We start from the raw sequence: 27,088 nt of genomic DNA, 5'->3' as shown, positions 1-27,088 counted from the left end.
CCTGCTAGCGATTTGCGCAATAGTTGCTGGCTAGCAATTAGCGCACTAGTTGTCAGCTAGCGAATAGCGTACTAGTTGCTGGCCAGCGATTACTACATGTACGGCTAGTTATTAGTGCTCTAGGTGCCAGCTAGTGATTTACGAACTAGTTGCAAGCTAGCAATTAGCGCTCTAGTTGTCAGCTATCACTTAGCTCTGTAGTTGCTAGGTAGCTATTTGCGCACTTGCTAGCAGTTAGCAATTAGCCCTGTGATTGCCAGCTAGCAATTTGCGCAAAAGCTACCAGCTAGCATTTAGCGCTCCAATTGCCAACTATCGATTAACGCGCTAGTTGCCAGCTAGCAATTTGCGCACTTGCTGCCGGCCAGCACACTAGTTATCAGCAAGCGATCAGCGCTCTAATGTCTGGCTAGAGATTAGTGCTCTAATTTTCAGCTCGCGATTAATGCGTTAGTTGTTAGATAACGATTGACTCTTTCGTTGCTAGCTAGTGATTTGTTTAATAGTTGCTGGCCAGTGATTAGCGCAATAGTTGCCAGCTAGCAAATAGCGTACTAGTTGCTGGCCAGCGATTAAAACATTTACGGTTAGTGATTAGCGCTCTAGTTGTCAGTTAGCAATCAGTGCTCTAGTTAACAGTTAGCGATTACCGCTCTACATATCAGCTAGCGGTTACGTCATAGTTGCCAGCAAACCATTTGCGCGCTAGGGATTAGCGCTCCAGTTGCCAGCTAGAAATTTGCGCACTAGCTACCAGTTAGCAAGTAGCGCTCCATTTGCCAACTATCGATTAATGCGCTAGTTGCCAGCTAGCAATTTGCGCACTTGTTACCGGCCAGCGATTCACACACTAGTTATCAGCAAGCGATCAACGTTCTAATGTCTGGCTAGAGATTAGTGCTCTAATTGCTGGCTCGCGATTAATGCGTTAATTGTTAGATAGCGATTGATTCTTTCGTTGCCTGCTAGCGGCTAGCAATTAGCGCACTAGTTGTCAGCTATCAAATAGCGTACTAGTTGCTGGCCAGCGATTACTACATGTCCGGCTAGTTATTAGTGCTCTAGGTGCCAGCTAACAATTTCCGAACTAGTTGCGAGCTAGCAATTAGTGCTCTAGTTGTCAGCTAGCAATCAGCTCTCTAGTTGCTAGGTAGCTATTTGCGCACTTATTTGCAATTAGCCCTGTGATTACCAGCTAGCGATTAGCGCTCTAGTTGCCAGCGAGCAATTCGCGCACTAGCTACCAGCTAGCATTTAGCGCTCCAGTTGCCAACTATAGATTAATACGCTAGTTGCCAGCTAGCAATTTGCGCCAGCACACTAGTTATCAGCAAGCGATCAGCGCTCTAATGTCTGGCTAGAAATTAGTGCTCTAATTTTCAGCTCGCGATTAATGCTTTATTTGTTAGATAACGATTGACTCTTTCGTTGCTAGCTAGCGATTTGCTCAATAGTTGCTGGCCAGTGATTCGCGCAATAGTTGCCAGCTAGCGAATAGCGTACGAGTTGATGGCCAGTGATAAACACATGTCAGGCTAGTGATTAGTGCTCTAAGTGCCAGCTAGCAAATTAACAAAATAGTTGCTAGCTCGCAATTAGCGCTCTAGTTGTCAGCTAGCAATCAGTGCTCTACATATCAGCTAGCGGTTACGTCGTAGTTGCCAGCGAGTAATTTACGCACTAGTTGCGAGCTAGAAATTTGCACACTAGCTACCAGCTAGCAATTAGCGCTCCAGTTGCCAACTATTGATTAATGCGCTAGTTGCCAGCTAGCAATTTGCGCACTTGTTACCGGCCAGCGATTCACACACTAGTTATCAGCAAGCGATCAACGTTCTAATGTCTGGCTAGAGATTAGTCCTCTAATTGCTAGCTCGCGATTAATGCGTTAGTTGTTAGATAGCGATTGATTCTTTCGTTGCCTGCTAGCGGCTAGCAATTAGTGCACTAGTTGTTATCTATCAAATAGCGTACTAGTTGCTGGCCAGCGATTAACACATGTCCGGCTAGTTATTAGTGCTCTAGGTGCCAGCTAGCAATTTATGAACTAGTTGCTAGCTAGCAATTAGTGCTCTAGTTGTCAGCTAGCAATCAGCTCTCTAGTTGCTAGGTAGCTATTTGCGCACTTATTTGCAATTAGACCTGTGATTACCAGCTAGCGATTAGCGCTCTAGTTGCCAGCTAGCAATTTGCGCACTAGCTACCAGCTAGCATTTAGCGCTCCAGTTGCCAACTATCGATTAATGCGCTATCTGCCAGCTAGCAATTTGCGCCAGCACACTAGTTATCAGCAAGCGATCAGTACTCTAATGTCTGGCTGGAAACTAGTGCTCAAATTTTCAGCTCGCGATTAATGCTTTAGTTGTTAGATAACAATTGACACTTTTGTTGCTAGCTAGCGATTTGCTCAATAGTTGCTGGCCAGTGATTAGCGCAATAGTTGCCAGCTAGCGAATAGCGTACTAGTTGCTGGCCAGTGATAAACACATGTCAGGCTAGTGATTAGCGCTCTAGGGGCCAGCTTGCGATTTACAAACTAGTTGCTAGCTCCCAATTAGCGCTCTAGTTGTCAGCTAGCAATCAGTGCTCTACATATCAGCTAGCGGTTACGTCGTAGTTGCCAGCGAGTAATTTACGCACTAGTTGCGAGCTAGAAATTTGCACACTAGCTACCAGCTAGCAATTAGCGCTCCAGTTGCCAACTATTGATTAATGCGCTAGTTGCCAGCTAGCAATTTGCGCACTTGTTCCCGGCCAGCGATTCACACACTAGTTATCAGCAAGCGATCAACGTTCTAAAGTCTGGCTAGAGATTAGTGCTCTAATTGCTAGCTCGCGATTTATGCGTTAGTTGTTAGATAGCGATTGATTCTTTCGTTGCCTGCTAGCGGCTAGCAATTAGCGCACTAGTTGTCAGCTATCAAATAGCGTACTAGTTGCTGGCCAGCGATTACTACATGTCCGGCTAGTTATTAGTGCTCTAGGTGCCAGCTAGCAATTTACAAACTAGTTGCTAGCTAGCAATTAGTGCTCTAGTTGTCAGCTAGCAATCAGCTCTCTAGTTGCTAGGTAGCTATTTGCGCACTTATTTGCAATTAGCCCTGTGATTACCAGCTAGCGATTAGTGCTCTAGTTGCCAGCGAGCAATTCGCGCACTAGCTACCAGCTAGCATTTAGCGCTCCAGTTGCCAACTATAGATTAATACGCTAGTTGCCAGCTAGCAATTTGCGCCAGCACACTAGTTATCAGCAAGCGATCAGCGCTCTAATGTCTGGCTAGAAATTAGTGCTCTAATTTTCAGCTCGCGATTAATGCTTTAGTTGTTAGATAACGATTGACTCTTTCGTTGCTAGCTAGCGATTTGCTCAATAGTTGCTGGCCAGTGATTAGCGCAATAGTTGCCAGTTAGCGATAAGCGTATGAGTTGATGGCCAGTGATAAACACATGTCAGGCTAGTGATTAGCGCTCCAGGGGCCAGCTAGCGATTTACGAACTAGTTGCTAGCTCGCAATTAGCGCTCTAGTTGTCAGCTAGCAATCAGTGCTCTACATATCAGCTAGCGGTTACGTCGTAGTTACCAGCGAGTAATTTACGCACTAGTTGCTGGCCAGCGATTAGCGTTGTAGTCGCCAGCTATAAATGTGCGCACTATCTACCAGCTAGCAATTAGCGCTCCATTTGACAACTATTAATTAATGCGCTAGTTGCCAGCTAGCAATTTGCGCACTTGTTACCGGCCAGCGATTCACACACTAGTTATCAGCAAGTGATCAACGTTCTAATGTCTGGCTAGAGATTAGTGCTCTAATTGCTAGCTCGCGATTAATGCTTTAGTTGTTAGATAACGATTGACTCTTTCGTTGCTAGCTAGTGATTTGCTCAATAATTGCTGGCCAGTGATTAGCACAATAGTTGCCAGCTAGCGAATAGCGTACTAGTTGCTGGCCAGCGATTACTACATGTCAGGCTAGTGATTAGTGCTCTAGGTGCCAGCTAGCGATTTACGAACTAGTTGCTAGCTCGCAATTAGCGCTCTAGTTGTCAGCTAGCAATCAGCTCTCTAGTTGCTAGGTAGCTATTTGCGCACTTGTTATTTGCAATTAGCCCTGTGATTACCAGCTCGCGATTAGCGCTCTAGTTGCCAGCTAGCAATTTGCGCACCGCTACCAGCTAGCATTTAGCGCTCCAGTTGCCAACTATCGATTAATGCGCTAGTTGCCAGCTACAATTTGCGCACTTGTTACCGGCCAGCGATTCACACACTAGTTATCAGCAAGCGATCAACGTTCTAATGTCTGGCTAGAGATTAGTGCTCTAATTGCTAGCTCGCGATTAGCGCTCTAGTTGTCAGCTAGCAATCAGTGCTCTACATATCAGCTAGCGGTTACGTCGTAGTTGCCAGCGAGTAATTTACGCACTAGTTGCTGGCCAGCGATTAGCGCTGTAGTCGCCAGCTATAAATGTGCGCACTAGCTACCAGCTAGCAATTAGCGCTCCATTTGACAACTATTGATTAATGCACTAGTTGTCAGCTAGCAATTTGCGCACTTGTTACCGGCCAGCGATTCACACACTAGTTATCAGCAAGTGATCAACGTTCTAATGTCTGGCTAGAGATTAGTGCTCTAATTGCTATCTCGCGATTAATGCGTTAGTTGTTATATAGCGATTGATTATTTTGTTGCCGGCTAGCGATTTGCGCAATAGTTACTGGCTAGTAGTTAGCGCACTAGTTGTCAGCCAGCGAATAGCGTACTAGTTGCTGGCCAGCGATTACTACATGTCCGGCTACTTATTAGTGCTCTAGGTGACAGCTAGCAATTTACATACTAGTTGCTAGCTAGAAATTAGTGCTCTACTTGTCAGCTAGCAATTAGCTCTGTAGTTGCTAGGTAGCTATTTGCGCACTTGCTAGCAGTTAGCAATTAGCCCCGTGATTGCCAGCTAGCAATTTGCCACTAGCTACTAGCTACCATTTAGCGCTCCAGTTGCCAACTATTGATTAATGCGCTAGTTCCCAGCTAGCAATTTGCCACTAGCTACCAGCTAGCATTTAGCGCTCCAGTTGCCAACTATTGATTAATGCGCTAGTTCCCAGCTAGCAATTTGCCACTAGCTACCAGCTAGCATTTAGCGCTCCAGTTGCCAACTATTGATTAATGCGCTAGTTGCCAGCTAGCAATTTGCCACTAGCTACCAGCTAGCATTTAGCGCTCCAGTTGCCAACTATTGATTAATGCGCTAGTTGCCAGCTAGCAATTTGCGCACTTGTTGCCGGCCAGCGATTCACACACTAGCTATCAGCAAGCGATCAACGTTCTAATGTCTGGCTAAAGATTAGTGCTCTAATTGCTAGCTCGCGATTAATTTGTTAGTTATATAGCGATTGATTCTTTCGTTGCCAGCTGCCGATTTGCGCAATAGTTGCTGGTCAGCGACTAGCGCACTCTATGCTGCCTAGCAATTAGCACACTAGTTGCCAGTTAGCGATTAGCCCTCCAGTTGTCAGCTATTGATTAGTGCGCTAGTTTCTAGCTCGCGATTGATGCTCTAGCTGCCATTTAACGATTTGCGCAATAGTTGCTTGGCAGCGATTAGCGCTCTAATTGCCATCTAGCGATTAGTGCGCTAGTTTCCAACTACTGTTTGAGCTAATCCCGGCACCACTGCTAATATTTAAGTAACTTAGTACTGCACAACAACAAGATAAGATTTTCATGTTCGATCAGTTGGGGTCCTTAGCGTGAACAACATTAAAGATCCTTATTATAGAGCAGGGGTCACCAGCCCAAATGTTGAGAGAGCCATAATAGACCAAAAATACAAAAACAAAGTGTGTCATGAGATATAAATTGAGTTATGAGGACTTAAAGGACAGTAAATGAGCTCAAATATAGCTACAAATGAGGCATAATGATGCAATATGTACATACAGCTAGCCTAAATAGCATGTTAGCATCGATTAGCTTGACCAAATATGTCTGATTAGCACTCCACACAAGACGATAACATCAACAAAACTCACCTTTGTGCATTCACGCACAACGTTAAAAGTTTGGTGGACAAAATGAGACAGAAAAAGAAGTGGCATAAAACACGTCTTAGAAGGTCGGAGAAAGTTGTACATGTAAACAAACTAGGGTGAGTTCAAGGACCGGCAAAATTAGTAGGACAAAACGGCGCTCGCCAAATACTCGACTCAGTGAAGCATGTTTAATGTAAACAGTGTGCTTTATAGCAATTAGGGAGGTTTGTGTCATGTTTGTCTTCCTACAGAAACCATATTAAAACAAAAAATATGTTTTTTTCCCCTCATCATTTTCCATACATTTTTAAAAAAGCTCCAGACAGCCACTAGGGCGGCGCTAAAGAGCTGCATGCGGCTCCAGAGCCGCGGGTTGTCGACCCCGTTATAGAGGATCTTAACCTCTATAATAGGGACACTGACTATTTTTACAGTAGGCCCTAAGACAAGTTGTATAGAGGATCTTTGACTATCTCTGCAGTGGCTCTTTGAAACCAGTTGTATAGAGGATATTTGACTATCTCTGTAGTGGCTCTTAAAAACCATTTGTACAGAGGATCTTTGACTATCTCTGCAGTGGCTCTTTAAAACCAGTTGTATAAAGGATCTTTGACTATCTCTGCAGTGGCTCTTTAAAACCAGTTGTATAGAGGATCTTTGACTATATTTGCAGTGGCTCTTTAAAACCAGTTGTATAGGGGATCTTTGACTATCTCTGCAGTGGCTCTTTAAAACCAGTTGTATAGAGGATCTTTGACTATCTCTGCAGTGGCTCTTTAAAACCAGTTGTATAGAGGATCTTTGACTATCTCTGCAGTGGCTCTTTAAAACCAGTTGTATAGAGGATCTTTGACTATATTTGCAGTGGCTCTTTAAAACCAGTTGTATAGGGGATCTTTGACTATCTCTGCAGTGGCTCTTTAAAACCAGTTGTATAGAGGATCTTTGACTATCTCTGCAGTGGCTCTTAAAAAACAGTTGTAAAGAGGATCTTTGACTATCTCTGCAGTGGCTCTTTAAAACCAGTTGTATAGAGGATCTTTGACTATCTCTGCAGTGGCTCTTAAAAACAGTTGTATAGAGGATCTTTGACTATCTCTGCAGTGGCTCTTTAAAACCAGTTGTATAGATGATCTTTGACTATCTCTGCAGTGGCTCTTAAAAAACAGTTGTATAGAGGATCTTTGACTATCTCTGCTGTGGCTGTTTGAAACCAGTTGTATAGAGGATATTTGACTATCTCTGCAGTGGCTCTTAAAAAACAGTTGTATAGAGGATCTTTGACTATCTCTGCAGTGGCTCTTTAAAACCAGTTGTATAGAGGATATTTGACTATCTCTGCAGTAGCTCTTTAAAACCAGTTGTATAGAGGACCTTTGACTATCTCTGCAGTAGCTCTTTAAAACCAGTTGTATAGAGGACCTTTGACTATCTCTGCAGTGGATCTTTAAAACCAGTTGTATAGATGATCTTTGACTATCTCTGCAGTGGCTCTTTAAAACCAGTTGTATAGAGGATCTTTGACTATCTCTGCAGTGGCTCTTTAAAACCAGTTGTATAGAGGATCTTTGACTATCTCTGCAGTGGCTCTTTAAAACCAGTTGTATAGAGGATCTTTGACTATCTCTGCAGTGGCTCTTTAAAACCAGTTGTATAGAGGATCTTTGACTATCTCTGCAGTGGCTCTTTAACACCAGTTGTATAGAGGATCTTTGACTATCTCTGCAGTGGCTCTTTAAAACCAGTTGTATAGAGGATCTTTGACTATCTCTGCAGTGGCTCTTTAAACCAGTTGTATAGAGGATCTTTGACTGTCTCTGCAGTGGCTCTTTAAAACCAGTTGTATAGAGGATCTTTGACTATCTCTGCAGTGGCTCGTTAAAACCAGTTGTATAGAGGATCTTTGACTATCTCTGCAGTGGCTCTTTAAAACCAGTTGTATAGAGGATCTTTGACTATCTCTGCAGTGGCTCTTTAAAACCAGTTGTATAGATGATCTTTGACTATCTCTGTAGCGGCTCTTTAAAACCAGTTGTATAGAGGATCTTTGACTATCTCTGCAGTGGCTCTTTAAAACCAGTTGTATAGAGGATCTTTGACTATCTCTGCAGTGGCTCTTTAAAACCAGTTGTATAGAGGATCTTTGACTATCTCTGCATTGGCTCTTTAAAACCAGTTGTATAGATGATCTTTGACTATCTCTGTAGTGGCTCTTTAAAACCAGTTGTATAGAGGATCTTTGACTATCTCTGCAGTGGCTCTTTAAAACCAGTTGTATAGAGGATCTTTGACTATCTCTGCATTGGCTCTTTAAAACCAGTTGTATAGATGATCTATGACTATCTCTGCAGTGGCTCTTTAAAACCAGTTGTATAGAGGATCTTTGACTATCTCTGCATTGGCTCTTTAAAACCAGTTGTATAGATGATCTTTAACTATATCTGCAGTGGCTCTTTAAAACCAGTTGTATAGAGGATCTTTGACTATCTCTGCAGTGGCTCTTTAAAACCAGTTGTATAGATGATCTTTGACTATCTCTCCAGTGGCTCTTTAAAACCAGTTGTATAGATATGATCTTTGACTATCTCTGCAGTGGCTCTTTAAAACCAGTTGTATAGAGGATCTTTGACTATCTCTGCAGTGGCTCCTTAAAACCAGTTGTATAGAGGATCTTTGACTATCTCTGCAGTGGCTCTTTAAAACCAGTTGTATAGATGATCTTTGACTATCTCTGTAGTGGCTCTTTAAAACCAGTTGTACAGAGGATCTTTAACTATGTCTGTAGTGGCTCTTTAAAACCAGTTGTATAGAGGATCTTTGACTATCTCTCCAGTGGCTCTTAAAAACCAGTTGTATAGAGGATCTTTGACTATCTCTGCAGTGGCTCCTTAAAACCAGTTGTATAGAGGATCTTTGACTATCTCTGCAGTGGCTCTTTAAAACCAGTTGTGTAGAGGATCGTTGACTATCTCTGCAGTGGCTCTTAAAAACAGTTGTAAAGAGGATCTTTGACTATCTCTGTAGTGGCTCTTTAAAACCAGTTGTACAAAGGATCTTTAACTATCTCTGTAGTGGCTCTTAAAAACCAGTTGTATAGAGGATCTTTGACTATCTCTGCAGTGGCTCTTTAAACCAGTTGTAAAGAGGATCTTTGACTATCTCTGCAGTGGCTCTTTAAAACCAGTTGCATAGAGGATCTTTGACTATCTCTACAGTGGCTCTTAAAAAACAGTTGTAAAGAGGATCTTTGACTATCTCTGTAGTGGCTCTTTAAAACCAGTTGTACAAAGGATCTTTAACTATCTCTGTAGTGGCTCTTAAAAACCAGTTGTATAGAGGATCTTTGACTATCTCTGCAGTGGCTCTTTAAAACCAGTTGTAAAGAGGATCTTTGACTATCTCTGCAGTGGCTCTTTAAAACCATTTGTACAGAGGATCTTTGACTATCTCTGTAGTGGCTCTTTAAAACCAGTTGTATAGAGGATCTTTGACTATCTCTGCAGTGGCTCTTTAAAACCAGTTGTAAAGAGGATCTTTGACTATCTCTGCAGTGGCTCTTTAAAACCATTTGTACAGAGGATCTTTGACTATCTCTGTAGTGGCTCTTTAAAACCAGTTGTATAGAGGATCTTTGACTATCTCTGCAGTGGCTCTTAAAACCAATTGTATAGAGGATCTTTGACTATATTTGCAGTGGCTCTTTAAAACCAGTTGTATAGAGGATCTTTGACTATCTCTGTAGTGGCTCTTAAAACCAGTTGTATAGAGGATCTTTGACTATCTCTGCAGTGGCTCCTTAAAACCAGTTGTATAGAGGATCTTTGACTATCTCTGCAGTGGCTCTTTAAAACCAGTTGTATAGAGGATATTTGACTATCTCTGCAGTAGCTCTTTAAAACCAGTTGTATAGAGGACCTTTGACTATCTCTGCAGTGGATCTTTAAAACCAGTTGTATAGATGATCTTTGACTATCTCTGCAGTGGCTCTTTAAAACCAGTTGTATAGAGGATCTTTGACTATCTCTGCAGTGGCTCTTTAAAACCAGTTGTATAGAGGATCTTTGACTATCTCTGCAGTGGCTCTTTAAAACCAGTTGTATAGAGGATCTTTGACTATCTCTGCAGTGGCTCTTTAAAACCAGTTGTATAGAGGATCTTTGACTATCTCTGCAGTGGCTCTTTAACACCAGTTGTATAGAGGATCTTTGACTATCTCTGCAGTGGCTCTTTAAAACCAGTTGTATAGAGGATCTTTGACTATCTCTGCAGTGGCTCTTTAAACCAGTTGTATAGAGGATCTTTGACTGTCTCTGCAGTGGCTCTTTAAAACCAGTTGTATAGAGGATCTTTGACTATCTCTGCAGTGGCTCGTTAAAACCAGTTGTATAGAGGATCTTTGACTATCTCTGCAGTGGCTCTTTAAAACCAGTTGTATAGAGGATCTTTGACTATCTCTGCAGTGGCTCTTTAAAACCAGTTGTATAGATGATCTTTGACTATCTCTGTAGCGGCTCTTTAAAACCAGTTGTATAGAGGATCTTTGACTATCTCTGCAGTGGCTCTTTAAAACCAGTTGTATAGAGGATCTTTGACTATCTCTGCAGTGGCTCTTTAAAACCAGTTGTATAGAGGATCTTTGACTATCTCTGCATTGGCTCTTTAAAACCAGTTGTATAGATGATCTTTGACTATCTCTGTAGTGGCTCTTTAAAACCAGTTGTATAGATGATCTTTAACTATATCTGCAGTGGCTCTTTAAAACCAGTTGTATAGAGGATCTTTGACTATCTCTGCAGTGGCTCTTTAAAACCAGTTGTATAGATGATCTTTGACTATCTCTCCAGTGGCTCTTTAAAACCAGTTGTATAGATATGATCTTTGACTATCTCTGCAGTGGCTCTTTAAAACCAGTTGTATAGAGGATCTTTGACTATCTCTGCAGTGGCTCCTTAAAACCAGTTGTATAGAGGATCTTTGACTATCTCTGCAGTGGCTCTTTAAAACCAGTTGTATAGATGATCTTTGACTATCTCTGTAGTGGCTCTTTAAAACCAGTTGTACAGAGGATCTTTAACTATGTCTGTAGTGGCTCTTTAAAACCAGTTGTATAGAGGATCTTTGACTATCTCTCCAGTGGCTCTTAAAAACCAGTTGTATAGAGGATCTTTGACTATCTCTGCAGTGGCTCCTTAAAACCAGTTGTATAGAGGATCTTTGACTATCTCTGCAGTGGCTCTTTAAAACCAGTTGTGTAGAGGATCGTTGACTATCTCTGCAGTGGCTCTTAAAAACAGTTGTAAAGAGGATCTTTGACTATCTCTGTAGTGGCTCTTTAAAACCAGTTGTACAAAGGATCTTTAACTATCTCTGTAGTGGCTCTTAAAAACCAGTTGTATAGAGGATCTTTGACTATCTCTGCAGTGGCTCTTTAAAACCAGTTGTAAAGAGGATCTTTGACTATCTCTGCAGTGGTTCTTTAAAACCAGTTGTATAGAGGATCTTTGACTATCTCTGCAGTGGCTCCTTAAAACCAGTTGTATAGAGGATCTTTGACTATCTCTGCAGTGGCTCTTTAAAACCAGTTGCATAGAGGATCTTTGACTATCTCTACAGTGGCTCTTAAAAAACAGTTGTAAAGAGGATCTTTGACTATCTCTGTAGTGGCTCTTTAAAACCAGTTGTACAAAGGATCTTTAACTATCTCTGTAGTGGCTCTTAAAAACCAGTTGTATAGAGGATCTTTGACTATCTCTGCAGTGGCTCTTTAAAACCAGTTGTAAAGAGGATCTTTGACTATCTCTGCAGTGGCTCTTTAAAACCATTTGTACAGAGGATCTTTGACTATCTCTGTAGTGGCTCTTTAAAACCAGTTGTATAGAGGATCTTTGACTATCTCTGCAGTGGCTCTTTAAAACCAGTTGTAAAGAGGATCTTTGACTATCTCTGCAGTGGCTCTTTAAAACCAGTTGCATAGAGGATCTTTGACTATCTCTACAGTGGCTCTTAAAAAACAGTTGTAAAGAGGATCTTTGACTATCTCTGTAGTGGCTCTTTAAAACCAGTTGTACAAAGGATCTTTAACTATCTCTGTAGTGGCTCTTAAAAACCAGTTGTATAGAGGATCTTTGACTATCTCTGCAGTGGCTCTTTAAAACCAGTTGTAAAGAGGATCTTTGACTATCTCTGCAGTGGCTCTTTAAAACCATTTGTACAGAGGATCTTTGACTATCTCTGTAGTGGCTCTTTAAAACCAGTTGTATAGAGGATCTTTGACTATCTCTGCAGTGGCTCTTTAAAACCAGTTGTAAAGAGGATCTTTGACTATCTCTGCAGTGGCTCTTTAAAACCAGTTGTATAGAGGATCTTTGACTATCTCTGCAGTGGCTCTTTAAAACCATTTGTACAGAGGATCTTTGACTATCTCTGTAGTGGCTCTTTAAAACCAGTTGTATAGAGGATCTTTGACTATCTCTGCAGTGGCTCTTAAAACCAATTGTATAGAGGATCTTTGACTATATTTGCAGTGGCTCTTTAAAACCAGTTGTATAGAGGATCTTTGACTATCTCTGTAGTGGCTCTTTAAACCAGTTGTATAGAGGATCTTTGATTCCGTTTTTTTCACGTCCAACATGGCGTGTACAGTTCATAAAAGTTTTATTATGTCCTGAGTTGACATGACGGAAAATGCTTTCCCATGCGTTGGAGGTTGCTAACAAGAATGTTGGCAGTGAGAATAAAGTTCTAAAGAGTCAGGTTTTACCTGCATTTGGTCTGGGCTGATGTGGAACTTGCTCAGGATGTTGCTGAGGAAGTTCTGGACCTCGAACCACGGGTAGATGCTGTTGGACCCGTCCAGGACGATCACGATGTCCATGTATGTTGTGCAACCTGCGGGACCACGCTCGCTTTGGTTCAAGCTGCTTGGTTGTGTGTGTGTGTGTGTGTGTGTGTGTGTGTGTGTGTGTGTGTGTGTGTGTGTGTGTGTGTGTGTTCTAGAATTTCTACCCTTCTTGAGACATCAACAAGGAAAAGTACCTTCCAACAAGTTAGGACATAAATCATGGTCCCAATACAGAAAACCATTGCATCTAATAAAGAGCCAAATACTAGAATCCGTGAACATTGCTCCAAAGTCAGGATTTTTTTGTTGATTTAATGTGCATACAAAAGTAAACATTGACCGGTGCAAAGGCAGCATTATATGATAAAACAAGCTAAAGAAGGACGTCCCTATACATCCCCCGAAAAACCGGCCAGGTGGACAGCTGATTTTACGACTTCCGGTGCTGACGTAAGGCAACCTGCGTCCCATATGTGACCATAGGATGAACAAATACGTAAGGAATTTAAATGTTAATTGAAAAAATAATAAAAAAGAAAAACATATATATATATATATTTATTTTTACCTAAAAGCAGTCTTTTTTTCACAATGTGTCAACGTTTTTCTTATAAAATTGGGAAAGATTTCTCATATTCTTTCTGTTTCTGTAATATTGCAATATTTTCTCGTGAAACTATTACTTTTCTATGTAAAAATGATAACTTTTTAATGGTGACATTTGTCGTATACAATTCCGACATTCATCACAATAATGCAATTTTTTTTTGTTCATGTAAAATGGTGACAATTTTGGAGTAAAATGATGACTTTTGTCACCATTTTGCCAGTAAAATTCCAATTATTATTATTATTATATTGCCAACATTTTAAAGTTTTCTAATAAAATTGTGACTTTTGTCGAGTAAAATTACGACTCTTTTCATAAAATTGCAAGAATTTTAGGCTTATCTTGTAAAATTGGGACTGTTGTTGACAGTGACATTTTTTGGCAAGTAAAATTCTAATTACTATTATTATAATGTTGCCAAAATTTTAAAGTTTTCTTATGAAATTGTGACTTGTCGAGTAAAATTTAAGTTAAAGTACCAATGATTGTCACACACACTAAGTGTGGGGAAATTTGTCCTCTGCATATGTTGAGCTTTTTCCTTGAAAAATTGCGGCTGTTTTTGAGTAAAATTTCAACATTTATCATAATATTGCACAAATGTTCAGTTTTTCTTGTAAAACTTTGTCCTGTCCATCCATCCATCCATCAATTTTCTACCACTTATTCCCTTTTGGGGTTGTGGGGGGCGCTGGCGCCTCTCTCAGCTACAATCGGGCGGAAGGCGGGTAGTGAAGTGAAGTGAATCATATTTATATAGCGCTTTTCTCGAGTCACTCAAAGCGCTTTACATAGTGAAACCCAATATCTAAGTGACATTTAAACCAGTGTGGGTGGCACTGGGAGCAGGTGGGTAAAGTGTCTTGCCCAAGGACACAACGGCAGTGACTAGGATGGCACAAGCGGGAATCGAACCTGGAACCCTCAAGTTGCTGACACGGCCACTCTTACCAACCGAGCTATGCCGCCCCTGGACAAGTCGCCACCTCATCACAGGGCCAACTTTGACTTGTGTTGAGTAAAATTACGACTTTTATTATAACGCTGCCAAAAATTATTGTGAAATTGTGACCTTTTTCTTGTGAAATTGCAACTAATTTTTCGGTATACCTCGGTTGGTAGAGCGGCCGTGCCAGGAACTTGAGGGTTCCAGGTTCGATCCCCGCTTCCGCCATCCTAGTCACTGCCGTTGTGTCCTTGGGCAAGACACTTTACCCACCTGCTCCCAGTGCCACCCACACTGGTTTAAATGTAACTTAGATATTGGGTTTCACTATGTAAAGTGCTTTGAGTCACTAGAGAAAAGTGCTATATAAATATAATTCACTTCACTTCACAACAAGCTTATTTATATTTGCATAGTATGTATATATTATTAATGTTGTAAATACACATCTTTATATATCTAGAAAGGCTGGTCCTAAAGAGGTAGGCATTTTTCAGAGGTTCCAAGAAGGTCAGAAATACATTAATGTGTGTGTGTGTGTTTGTGTCTGCATGTGTGTGTGTGTGTGTGTGTGTGTGTGTGTGTGTGTGTGTGTGTGCATTACGTTGTGCGGTAGGAGCGATGACGTCTCTGGGCTGCAGGTCATCACTGACAGACGCACAGATGCCCGTGCTGAACTTGGACGTGCCGCACTCTTGGGACCACAGTGGCGCACATGCCTGTCAGAAACATATTCATATTATTAATAAAACACCTTGAAACATCTCCACACTAAATGATGGTGGAAAATAAGTATTTGGTCAACCATTCAAAGCTCTCACTGATGGAAGGAGGTTTTGGCTCAAAATCTCACGATACATGGCCCCATTCATTCTTTCCTTAACACGGATCAATCGTCCTGTCCCCTTAGCAGAAAAACAGCCCCAAAGCATGATGTTTCCACCCCCATGCTTCACAGTAGGTGTGGTGTTCTTGGGATGCAACTCAGTATTCTTCTTCCTCCAAACACGACCAGTTGAGTTTATACCAAAAAGTTCTGTTTTGGTTTCATCCGACCACATGACATTCTCCCATGCCAGCTAGCAATTTTGGGACTAGCCGCCAGCTAGCGTTTTTCGTACCAGTTGCTAGCTGGCAATTTCGCAAGTTTGCGATTTGGGGACTCGTTGCCAGCTTGCGATTTTCAAACTGGTTGTCAGCTAGCAATGTTTGGACTAGTTGTCAGCTAGCAATGTTTGGAACTAGTTCCCAGTTTGCGATTTTAGGACTTGTTTCCAGATCGCGATTTTCAAAGTTGTTGTCACTGAAAAATTTTGGAACTAGTTGCCAGCCAGAAATGTTTGGATTGGTTGCCAGTTAACAATTTTGGGACAAGTAGTCAGCTAGCGATTTTCGGACTAGTTGCCAGCAAGAAGTTGTTTGATTTGTTACCAGCTCGCAATTTTGGGACTAGTTGCCAGCCAGCAATTTAGGAACTAGTTCCCAGTTTGCGATTTTAGGACTCGTTTCCAGATCGCGATTTTCAAACTTGTTGTCACTGAAAAATTTTGGAACTAGTTGCCAGCCAGAAATGTTTGGATTGGTTGAAAGCTAGAAATGTTTGGATTGGTTGCCAGCTAGAAATTTTTGGATTGGTTGCCAGCTAGCAATTTTGGGACAAGTAGTCAGCTAGCGATTTTCGGACTAGTTGCCAGCTAGCAACTTTGGAACTAGTTGCCAGTTTGCGATTTTGTGACTAGTAGCCAGCTAGCGATTTTGGGACTAGTAGTCAGCTAGCGATTTTCGGACTAGTTGCCAGCTAGCAACTTTGAAACTAGTTGCCAGTTTGCGATTTTGGGACTAGTTGCCAGCTAGCGATTTTGGGACTAGTAGCCAGCTAGCGATTTTGTGACTAGTAGCCAGCTAGTGATTTTCGAACTAGTTGCCAGCTAGCACCTTTGGAACTAGTTGCCAGTTTGCGATTTTGGGACTAGTAGCCAGCTAGCTATTTTGTGACTAGTAGCCAGCTGGCAATTTTGGAACTAGTTGCCAGCTAGCAATTTTCGAACTGGTTGCCAGCTAGAAAAGGTTGGATTGGTTGCCAGCTAGCAATTTTGGGACTAGTAGCCAGCTAGCAATTTTTGGACTAGTTGCCAGCCAGCAATTTTGGAACTAGTTCCCAGTTAGCGATTTAGGGACTCATTGCCAGCTCGCGATTTTCTACCTGGTTGTCAGCTTGCAATTTTCTAACTAGTTGCCAGCTAGAAATTTTTGGGTTGGTTGCCAGCTAGCAATTTTGGGACAAGGAGACAGCTAGCGATTTTTGGACTAGTTGCCAGCAAGTAATTTTGTAACTAGTTCCAGTTTGCGATTTTAGGACTCGTTTCCAGATCGCGATTTTCAAACTTGTTGTCACTGAAAAATTTTGGAACTAGTTGCCAGCCAGAAATGTTTGGATTGGTTGCCAGCTAGCAATTTTGGGACAAGTAGTCAGCTAGCGATTTTCGGACTAGTTGCCAGCTAGCAACTTTGGAACTAGTTGCCAGTTTGCGATTTTGGGACTAGTTGCCAGCTAGTGATTTTCGGACTAGTTGCCAGCTAGCAACTTTGGAACTAGTTGCCAGCTTGCGATTTTCAAACTGGTTGTCAGCTAGCAATGTTTGGACTAGTTGCCAGCCAGCAATTTAGGAACTAGTTCCCAGTTTGCGATTTTAGGACTCGTTTCCAGATCGCGATTTTCAAACTTGTTGTCACTGAAAAATTTTGGAACTAGTTGCCAGCCAGAAATGTTTGGATTGGTTGCCAGCTAGCAATTTTGGGACAAGTAGTCAGCTAGCGATTTTCGGACTAGTTGCCAGTTATCAACTTTGTAACTAGTTGCCAGTTTGCGATTTTGGGACAAGTAGTCAGCTAGCGATTTTCGGACTAGTTGCCAGCTAGCAACTTTGGAACTAATTGCCAGTTTGCGATTTGGGACTCGTTGCCAGCTTGCGATTTTCAAACTGGTTGTCAGATAGCAATTTTCGAACTGGTTGCCAGCTAGAAGTTGTTTGATTTGTTACCAGCTCGCAATTTTAGGACTGGTTGTCAGCTAGCAATGTTTGGACTAGTTGCCAGCTAGCAATTTTTGGACTAGTTGCCAGCCAGCAATTTTATAACTAGTTCCCAGTTTGCAATTTTAGGACTGGTTTCCAGATCGTGGTTTTTAAACTTGTTGTCACTGAAACATTTTTGAACTATTTGCCAGACAGAAATTTTTGGATTGGTTGCCAGCTAGCAATTTTGGGACAAGTAGTCAGCTAGCGATTTTCGGACTAGTTACCAGCTAGCAACTTTGGAACTAGTTGCCAGTTTGCGATTTTGGGACTAGTAGCCAGCTAGTGATTTTCGGACTAGTTGCCAGCTAGCAACTTTGGAACTAGTTGCCAGTTTGCGATTTGGGGACTCGTTGCCAGCTTGCGATTTTCAAACTGGTTGTAGGTTAGCAATTTTCGAACTGGTTGCCAGCAAGAAGTTGTTTGATTTGTTACCAGCTCGCAATTTCGGGACTGGTTGTCAGCTAGCAATGTTTGGACTAGTTGCCAGCCAGCAATTTAGGAACTAGTTCCCAGTTTGCAATTTTAGGACTCGTTTCCAGATCGTGATTTTTAAACTTGTTGTCACTGAAAAATTTTGGAACTAGTTGCCAGCCAGAAATGTTTGGATTGGTTGAAAGCTAGAAATGTTTGGATTGGTTGGCAGCTAGAAATTTTTGGATTGGTTGCCAGCTAGCAATTTTGGGACAAGTAGTCAGCTAGCGATTTTCGGACTAGTTACCAGCTAGCAACTTTGGAACTAGTTGCCAGTTTGCGATTTTGGGACTAGTAGCCAGCTAGTGATTTTCGGACTAGTTGCCAGCTAGCAACTTTGGAACTAGTTGCCAGTTTGCGATTTGGGGACTCGTTGCCAGCTTGCGATTTTCAAACTGGTTGTAGGTTAGCAATTTTCGAACTGGTTGCCAGCAAGAAGTTGTTTGATTTGTTACCAGCTCGCAATTTCGGGACTGGTTGTCAGCTAGCAATGTTTGGACTAGTTGCCAGCCAGCAATTTAGGAACTAGTTCCCAGTTTGCAATTTTAGGACTCGTTTCCAGATCGTGATTTTTAAACTTGTTGTCACTGAAACATTTTTGAACTATTTGCCAGCCAGAAATTTTTGGATTGGTTGCCAGCTAGCAATTTTGGGACAAGTAGTCAGCTAGCGATTTTCGGACTAGTTACCAGCTAGCAACTTTGGAACTAGTTGCCAGTTTGCGATTTTGGGACTAGTAGCCAGCTAGTGATTTTCGGACTAGTTGCCAGCTAGCAACTTTGGAACTAGTTGCCAGTTTGCGATTTGGGGACTCGTTGCCAGCTTGCGATTTTCAAACTGGTTGTAGGTTAGCAATTTTCGAACTGGTTGCCAGCAAGAAGTTGTTTGATTTGTTACCAGCTCGCAATTTCGGGACTGGTTGTCAGCTAGCAATGTTTGGACTAGTTGCCAGCCAGCAATTTAGGAACTAGTTCCCAGTTTGCAATTTTAGGACTCGTTTCCAGATCGTGATTTTTAAACTTGTTGTCACTGAAAAATTTTGGAACTAGTTGCCAGCCAGAAATGTTTGGATTGGTTGAAAGCTAGAAATGTTTGGATTGGTTGGCAGCTAGAAATTTTTGGATTGGTTGCCAGCTAGCAATTTTGGGACAAGTAGTCAGCTAGCGATTTTCGGACTAGTTACCAGCTAGCAACTTTGGAACTAGTTGCCAGTTTGCGATTTTGGGACTAGTAGCCAGCTAGTGATTTTCGGACTAGTTGCCAGCTAGCAACTTTGGAACTAGTTGCCAGTTTGCGATTTGGGGACTCGTTGCCAGCTTGCGATTTTCAAACTGGTTGTAGGTTAGCAATTTTCGAACTGGTTGCCAGCAAGAAGTTGTTTGATTTGTTACCAGCTCGCAATTTCGGGACTGGTTGTCAGCTAGCAATGTTTGGACTAGTTGCCAGCCAGCAATTTAGGAACTAGTTCCCAGTTTGCAATTTTAGGACTCGTTTCCAGATCGTGATTTTTAAACTTGTTGTCACTGAAACATTTTTGAACTATTTGCCAGCCAGAAATTTTTGGATTGGTTGCCAGCTAGCAATTTTGGGACAAGTAGTCAGCTAGCGATTTTCGGACTAGTTACCAGCTAGCAACTTTGGAACTAGTTGCCAGTTTGCGATTTTGGGACTAGTAGCCAGCTAGTGATTTTCGGACTAGTTGCCAGCTAGCAACTTTGGAACTAGTTGCCAGTTTGCGATTTGGGGACTCGTTGCCAGCTTGCGATTTTCAAACTGGTTGTAGGTTAGCAATTTTCGAACTGGTTGCCAGCAAGAAGTTGTTTGATTTGTTACCAGCTCGCAATTTCGGGACTGGTTGTCAGCTAGCAATGTTTGGACTAGTTGCCAGCCAGCAATTTAGGAACTAGTTCCCAGTTTGCAATTTTAGGACTCGTTTCCAGATCGTGATTTTTAAACTTGTTGTCACTGAAAAATTTTGGAACTAGTTGCCAGCCAGAAATGTTTGGATTGGTTGAAAGCTAGAAATGTTTGGATTGGTTGGCAGCTAGAAATTTTTGGATTGGTTGCCAGCTAGCAATTTTGGGACAAGTAGTCAGCTAGCGATTTTCAGACTAGTTGCCAGCTAGCAACTTTGGAACTAGTTGCCAGTTTGCGATTTTGGGACTAGTAGCCAGCTAGTGATTTTCGGACTAGTTGCCAGCTAGCAACTTTGGAACTAGTTGCCAGTTTGCGATTTGGGGACTCGTTGACAGCTTGCGATTTTCAATCTGGTTGTCAGCTAGCAATTTTCGAACTGGTTGCCAGCTAGAAGTTGTTTGATTTGTTACCAGCTCGCAATTTTGGGACTGGTTGTCAGCTAGCAATGTTTGGACTAGTAGCCAGCTAGCGATTTTCGGACTAGTTGCCAGCTAGCAACTTTGGAACTAGTTGCCAGTTTGCGATTTTAGGACTCGTTTCCAGATCGTGATTTTTAAACTTGTTGTCACTGAAAAATTTTGGAACTAGTTGCCAGCCAGAAATGTTTGGATTGGTTGAAAGCTAGAAATGTTTGGATTGGTTGCCAGCTAGAAATTTTTGGATTGGTTGCCAGCTAGCAATTTTGGGACAAGTAGTCAGCTAGCGATTTTCGGACTAGTTGCCAGCTAGCAACTTTGGAACTAGTTGCCAGTTTGCGATTTGGGGACTCGTTGCCAGCTTGGGATTTTCAAACTGGTTGTCAGATAGCAATTTTCGAACTGGTTGCCAGCTAGAAGTTCTTTGATTTGTTACCAGCTCGCAATTTTAGGACTGGTTGTCAGCTAGCAATGTTTGGACTAGTTGCCAGCTAGCAATTTTTGGACTAGTTGCCAGCCAGCAATTTTGTAACTAGTTCCAGTTTGCGATTTTAGGACTCATTTCCAGATCGCGATTTTCAAACTTGTTGTCACTGAAAAATTTTGGAACTAGTTACCAGCCAGAAATGTTTGGATTGGTTGAAAGCTAGAAATGTTTGGATTGGTTGCCAGCTAGAATTTTTTGGATTGGTCGCCAGCTAGCAATTTTGGGACAAGTTGTCAGCTAGTGATTTTCGGACTAGTTGCCAGCTAACAACTAGTTTGCAATTTTGGGACTAGTTGCCAGCCAGCGATTTTGGGACTAGTAGCCAGCCAGCGATTTTGGGACTAGTAGCCAGGTAGCGATTTTGGGACTAGTAGCCAGCTGGTGATTTTCGGACTAGTTGCCAGCTAGCAACTTTGGAAGTAGTTGCGAGTTTGCGATTTTGAGACTAGTTGCCAGCTAGCGATTTTGGGACTAGTAGCCAGCTAGCGATTTTGGGACTAGTAGACAGCTAGCGATTTTTGGACTAGTTGCCAGCTAGCGATTTTTGGACTAGTTGCCAGCTAGCAACTTTGGAACTAGTTGCCAGCTAGCGATGTTGGGACTAGTAGCCAGCTAGCGATTTTGGGACTAGTGGACAGCTAGCGATTTTTGGACTAGTTGCCAGCTAGCAATTTTGGGACAAGTAGTCAGCTAGTGATTTTCGGACTAGTGTCCAGCTAGCAACTTTGGAACTAGTCGCCAGTTTGCGATTTTGTGACTAGTAGCCAGCTAGCGATTTTGGGACTAGTAGCCAGCTAATGATTTTCGGGCTAGTTGCCAGCTAGCAACTTTGGAACTAGTTGCCAGTTTGCGATTTTGGGACTAGTAGCCAGCTAGCGATTTTGGGACTAGTAGCCAGCTAGCGATTTCGGGACTAGTTGCCAGCTAGCAATTTTGGAAGTAGTTGCCAGTTTGCGATTTTGGGACCAGTTGCCAGCTAGCGATTTTGGGACTAGTAGCCAGGTAGCGATTTTGGGACTAGTAGCCAGCTAGTGATTTTCGGACTAGTTGCCAGCTAGCAACTTTGGAACTAGTTGCCAGTTTGCGATTTTGTGACTAGTAGCCAGCTAGCGATTTTCGGACTAGTTGCCAGCTAGAAATTTTGGGACAAGTAGTCAGCTAGCAACTTTGGAACTAGTTGCCAGTTTGCAATTTTGGAACTAGTTGCCAGTTTGCAATTTTGTGACTAGTAGCCAGCTAGCAACTTTGGAACTAGTTGCCAGTTTGCAATTTTGTGACTAGTAGCCAGCTAGCGATTTTCGGACTAGTTGCCAGTTAGCAATTTTGGAACAAGTAGTCAGCTAGCAATTTTTGGACTAGTTGCCAGCTAGCAACTTTGGAACTAGCTGCCAGTTTGCGATTTTGGGACTAGTTGCCAGCTAGCGATTTTGGGACTAGTAGCCAGCTAGTGATTTTCGGACTAGTTGCCAGTTAACAACTTTGGAACTAATTGCCAGTTTGCGATTTTGTGACTAGTAGCCAGCTAGCGATTTTCGGACTAGTTGCCAGCTAGCGATTTTCGGACTAGTTGCCAGCTAGAAATTTTGGGACAAGTAGTCAGCTAGCGATTTTCGGACTAGTTGCCAGCTAGCAACTTTGGAACTAGTTGCCAGTTTGCAATTTTGTGACTAGTATCCAGCTAGCAATTTTCGGACTAGTTGCCAGCTAGCAATTTTGGAACGAGTAGTCAGCTAGCGATTTTTGGACTAGTTGCCAGCTAGCAATTTTGGAACAAGTAGTCAGCTAGCGATTTTTGGACTAGTTGCCAGCTAGCAATTTTGGAACAAGTAGTCAGCTAGCGATTTTTGGACTAGTTGCCAGCTAGCAATTTTGGAACTAGTAGTCAGCTAGCGATTTTTGGACTAGTTGCCAGCTAGCAACTTTGAAACTAGTTGCCAGTTTGCGATTTTGGGACTAGTTGCCAGCTGGCAATTTTGGAACTAGGTGTCGGCTGGCAATTTTGGAACTAGTTGCCAGCTAGCAATTTTGGAACTATTTGTTAGCTAGCGATTTTGGGACGATTTGCCAGTTAGTATTTTTTAAACTAAGCAGGTTTTGTCCTGGTTGTCAGCCAGCAAATGCAGAAGAAGTTGCCAGCTATTACATTCAAAAGTGTTGAACGGTTGGTGACCTCCACATAAAGAGTAAAAAGTGACTAAATAAGGCCTGACAAGGAGCAAAAACAGTCATGGAAGGAGAGAAAGTCATGGAAAAAACACAATAATGTGGTTTGGGGGGAATAAAAGGGAGGCGGTTGAAGTCGGGGGGGCCATTGTTGTCATATTGGCAGCGCTGCAACACCAGACCAGTGAGGCAATTTAAATCTAATTTAAATTGCCGGCGCAGAACAGACGTATAACTTTTACAAAAGTGGGGAAGGAGAAAGAGAAACATCCTGTCATGAAAGAAAGTCGATAAGTCGATGATGGAATGGAAGGAGGGTCAGAAAGAAGGAACATCAACAGAGGTGCGATGGCTTTTTGCAGGTCTGTCATTAACAAAAAGCCCGGAGACACATTCCGAGCCTGTTATAGACCTGACCGCCGGCCTCAAGAAAAACACACGCTTATACATGCACACACACACACACACACACACACACACACACATTAACTACGCTGGCCGGTTGTTCATAGACTATAAACCAGTGAGCTCCCGCAGCAGCACAGAGAAGTTGGCGGATGTTCGCAGACACAAGCCCAACGCTCGGCGATACTAAACCCGGCGAGGGTCATTGACACGCAAAATTACACGCCTGCACGCTTTCATGGCGGCCCCTCTGTGAGATGGTGGTCTCAGAACTGGTCCAGTGCGGAACATATTTAAAGGGGAACATTATCACCAAACCTATGTAAGCGTCAATATATACCTTGATGGTGCAGAAAAAAGACCATGTATTTTTTTAACCGATTTCCGAACTCTAAATGGGTGAATTTTGGCGAATTAAACGCCTTTCTGTTTATCGCTCTGGAGGCGATGACATCAGAATGTGACGTCGCCGAGGTAACACAGCCGCCATTTTCATTTTCAACCCATTGTAAACATTGGGTCTCAGCTGTTATTTTCCGTTTTTTCGACTATTTTTTGGAACCTTGGAGACATCATGCCTCGTTGGTGTGTTGTCGGAGGGTGTAACAACACTAACAGGGAGGGATTCAAGTTGCACCACTGGCCCCAGGATGCGAAAGTGTCTGCCGCCAGACCCCCATTGAATGTGCTAAAGTGTCTCCAAATTTTACCGGCGATGACAGACATGGCACAGAGATGTATGGATAACCTGCAGATGCATTTGCAACGATAAAGTCAACAAAATCACAAAGGTGAGTTTTGTTGATGTTGTTGACTTATGTGCTAATCAGACATATTTGGTCGCGGCGTGACTGCCAGCTAATCGATGCTAACATGCTACACTGATCGACGCTAACATGCTATTTACTAAAGCAGACATGGCACAGAGATGTATGGATAACCTGCAAATGCATTTGTAACGATAAAGTCACAGAAATCACAAAGGGGAGTTTTGTTGATGTTGACTGCCAGCTAATCGATGCTAACATGCTACGCTAATTGATGCTAACATGCTATTTACCGGCGGTGCTAAAGCAGACATGGCACAGAGATGTATGGATAACCTGCAGATGCATTTGCAACTATATTACGTTTCTTCCACCCACATTTAATGCGAAACAAACACTTACCAATCGACGGATTTAAGTTGCTCCAGTGTCAAAAGATGCGAAAGTCCTGATCGTTTGGTCCGCACATTTTACCGGCGATGCTAACGCAGCTATTCGGCCATGCTATGGCTATGAATAGCGTCAATAGCTATTCGCTCAATAGCTTCAGTTTCTTCTTCAATATTTTCATACTCCAACCATCTGTTTCAATACATGCGTAATCTGTTGAATCGCTTAAGTCGCTGAAATCCGAGTTTGAATCCGAGCTAATGTCGCTATATCTTGCTGTGGTATTCCCATTGTTTGTTTACATTGGCAGCACTGTGTGACGTCACAGGGAAATGGATAGTGGTTTGGAAGATAGCGAAAATAAAGCACTTTAAAGCTTTATTTAGGGATATTCCGAGACCGGTAAAATTTTGAAAAAAATTTCAAAAAATACAACAAGCCACTGGGAACTGATTTTTATTGTTTTTAACCCTTTTGAAATTGTGATAATGTTCCCCTTTAAGGATTCTGAAACTGAATGTGCTGCTTTTTAGGCAAAGCCGGCTCGTGACCACAGAACTTTCCTCCAGAAGGTCTTGTCTTTGTCCATGTGATGTCAGATGAAAGAAAAATTGAACTGTTTGGCCACAATACCCAGCAATATATTTGGAGGAGAAAAGGTGAGGCTTTTAATCTTAGGAACATCATGCCTACCGTCAAGCATGGTGGTTGTAGTATTATGATCCGGGGCTGTTTTGCTACCAATGGAACTGGTGCTTTACAGAGAGTAAATGGGACAATGAAAAAGGAAGATTACCTCAGAATTCTTCAGGACAAGCTAAAATTATCAGCCCGGAGGTTGGGTCTTGGGCACAGTTGGGTGTTCCAACAGGACAATGACCCCAAACACACATCAAAAGTGGTAAAGAAACAGGCTAGAATGAAGGTTTTAGAATGGTCTTCCCAAAGTCCTGACTTAAACGTGTGGGCAATGCTGAAGAAACAAGTCCATGTCGGAAAACCTACAAATTTAGCTAAACAGCGCCAATTTTGTCAAGAAGAGTGGTCAAGAACTCAACCAGAAGCTTGTGGATGGCTACCAAAAGCGCCTTATTGCAGTGAAACTTGCCAAGGGACATGTAAGCAAATATTAACATTGCTGTATGTATACTTTTGACCCAGCAGATTTGCTCACATTTTCAGTAGACCCATAATAAATTCATAAAAGAACCACATTATGTCCTTCACAAGTGTATGTAAACTCTTGAGAGAGAGAGAGAGAGAGAGAGAGAGAGAGAGAGACTATACATATACTGTAAATATAATTATTATAATTGGCTATTAAGAGTATGTGAAAGTTTGACTCCTACCATGTTTACTTCCATGACGACCTCCTTAAAGTTGTATAATCAATCAGAAACATCCATCCATCCATCCATTTTCTACGGCTTATTCCCTTTTTGGGGTCGCGGGGGGCGCTGGCGCCTATCTCAGCTACAATCGGGCGGAAGGCGGGGTAAACCCTGGACAAGTCGCCACCTCATCGCAGATCAGAAACATCATGCAGTTAAAATGTGCCAAACACGGATAAGTGTGGAGATTTTTTTGTATTTTTCCCATCATGCAGTCAAATTATGGGTGTAATTTTGAATTTTGGTGTCGCTACTGTTTACCCACCTGCTCCCAGTGCTACCCACACTGCTTTAAATGTAACTTTGATATTGGGTTTTACTATGTAAAGCGCTTTATAAATATAATTCACTTCATTTCACTTGGTTGGCTTTATTTTATTTTTTTTGCACCATGACTAGGGAAGGTTGTCTGCATGAGGTCATATAAGTAATTATTGGGCACTTATATGTTTCGAGAATAAATAAAGGTAATCGACTTGAATTACTTATGTTGTACATTGTATTGCATTGTAGTAAAATCATCAAAGTTTGAATGAATGCTCATTCCCTATGGCAGGGGTCGGGAACTTTTTTGGCTGAGAGAGCCAAGAAGCCAAATATTTTAAAATGTATTTCCCTAAGAGGCATATAATATTTTTTTTAACACTGAACACAACTAAACGCGTGCATTTTTAAGTAAGACCAACATTTCCAGAGTATAATAAGTCTCTTGTTCTTTGTAATAACATTGTTATTCTGAAGCTAACTGTGGAGGGGGCGTGACCTGCGGGCCTGCAGCAAAGCGGGATGTTGCCAGGACCGGCCTCGAAATCAGCGACAAGTGGGTAGACGGCCCACCTGGGCCTTTTTATCTAATCACCTGTCGCTCTGTTATAAGCAGCAGCCAGGAGGAGAGACAGGGTTGGAGCTGGAGCCAGAGCGTGAGTGAGGACGAAAGAGAAAAAGACAATTGCTGTAAAGCAACTGAGAGAAAAATAAAATAAAACAATATTGTAACCTTAAAACAGGCTCTTGGTGGTCTGAAGAACCCCCAGGAGGGCAAGCCCCACACTAACCAATAATAAATAAATGACTTCTTACCATTAACGCAACTTCTTGAACATAAAAAAGGATGAGAATGTTTTATATTTTAAACGTTGTTTTTAACACTGTGATTTCAAGTGGAATTATTCATTACTTA

The 27,088-nt window shown here is 42.2% G+C and overlaps 1 protein-coding gene across 1 annotated transcript in view; it reads right to left on the bottom strand.

The window, feature by feature from the left end:
• itga10 (integrin, alpha 10) overlaps positions 1–27,088 on the bottom strand; it is a 151,553-nt gene that overhangs the window by 92,882 nt on the left and 31,583 nt on the right. The window contains exons 5-6 of the mRNA XM_061881663.1: positions 15,029–15,143; positions 12,788–12,915 (exon numbers count right to left, since the gene is read on the bottom strand). Of these exons, the coding sequence (XP_061737647.1) occupies positions 12,788–12,915; positions 15,029–15,143 (243 nt within the window). The remainder of the gene's footprint in view (positions 1–12,787; positions 12,916–15,028; positions 15,144–27,088) is intronic.

The sequence above is a fragment of the Nerophis ophidion genome, linkage group LG21, assembly GCF_033978795.1.
Source record: "Nerophis ophidion isolate RoL-2023_Sa linkage group LG21, RoL_Noph_v1.0, whole genome shotgun sequence".
NCBI classification, from domain to species: domain Eukaryota; kingdom Metazoa; phylum Chordata; class Actinopteri; order Syngnathiformes; family Syngnathidae; genus Nerophis; species Nerophis ophidion.
Note: the sequence above shows the minus strand (reverse complement) of the source record. Positions and strands in the feature narration are given on the sequence as shown.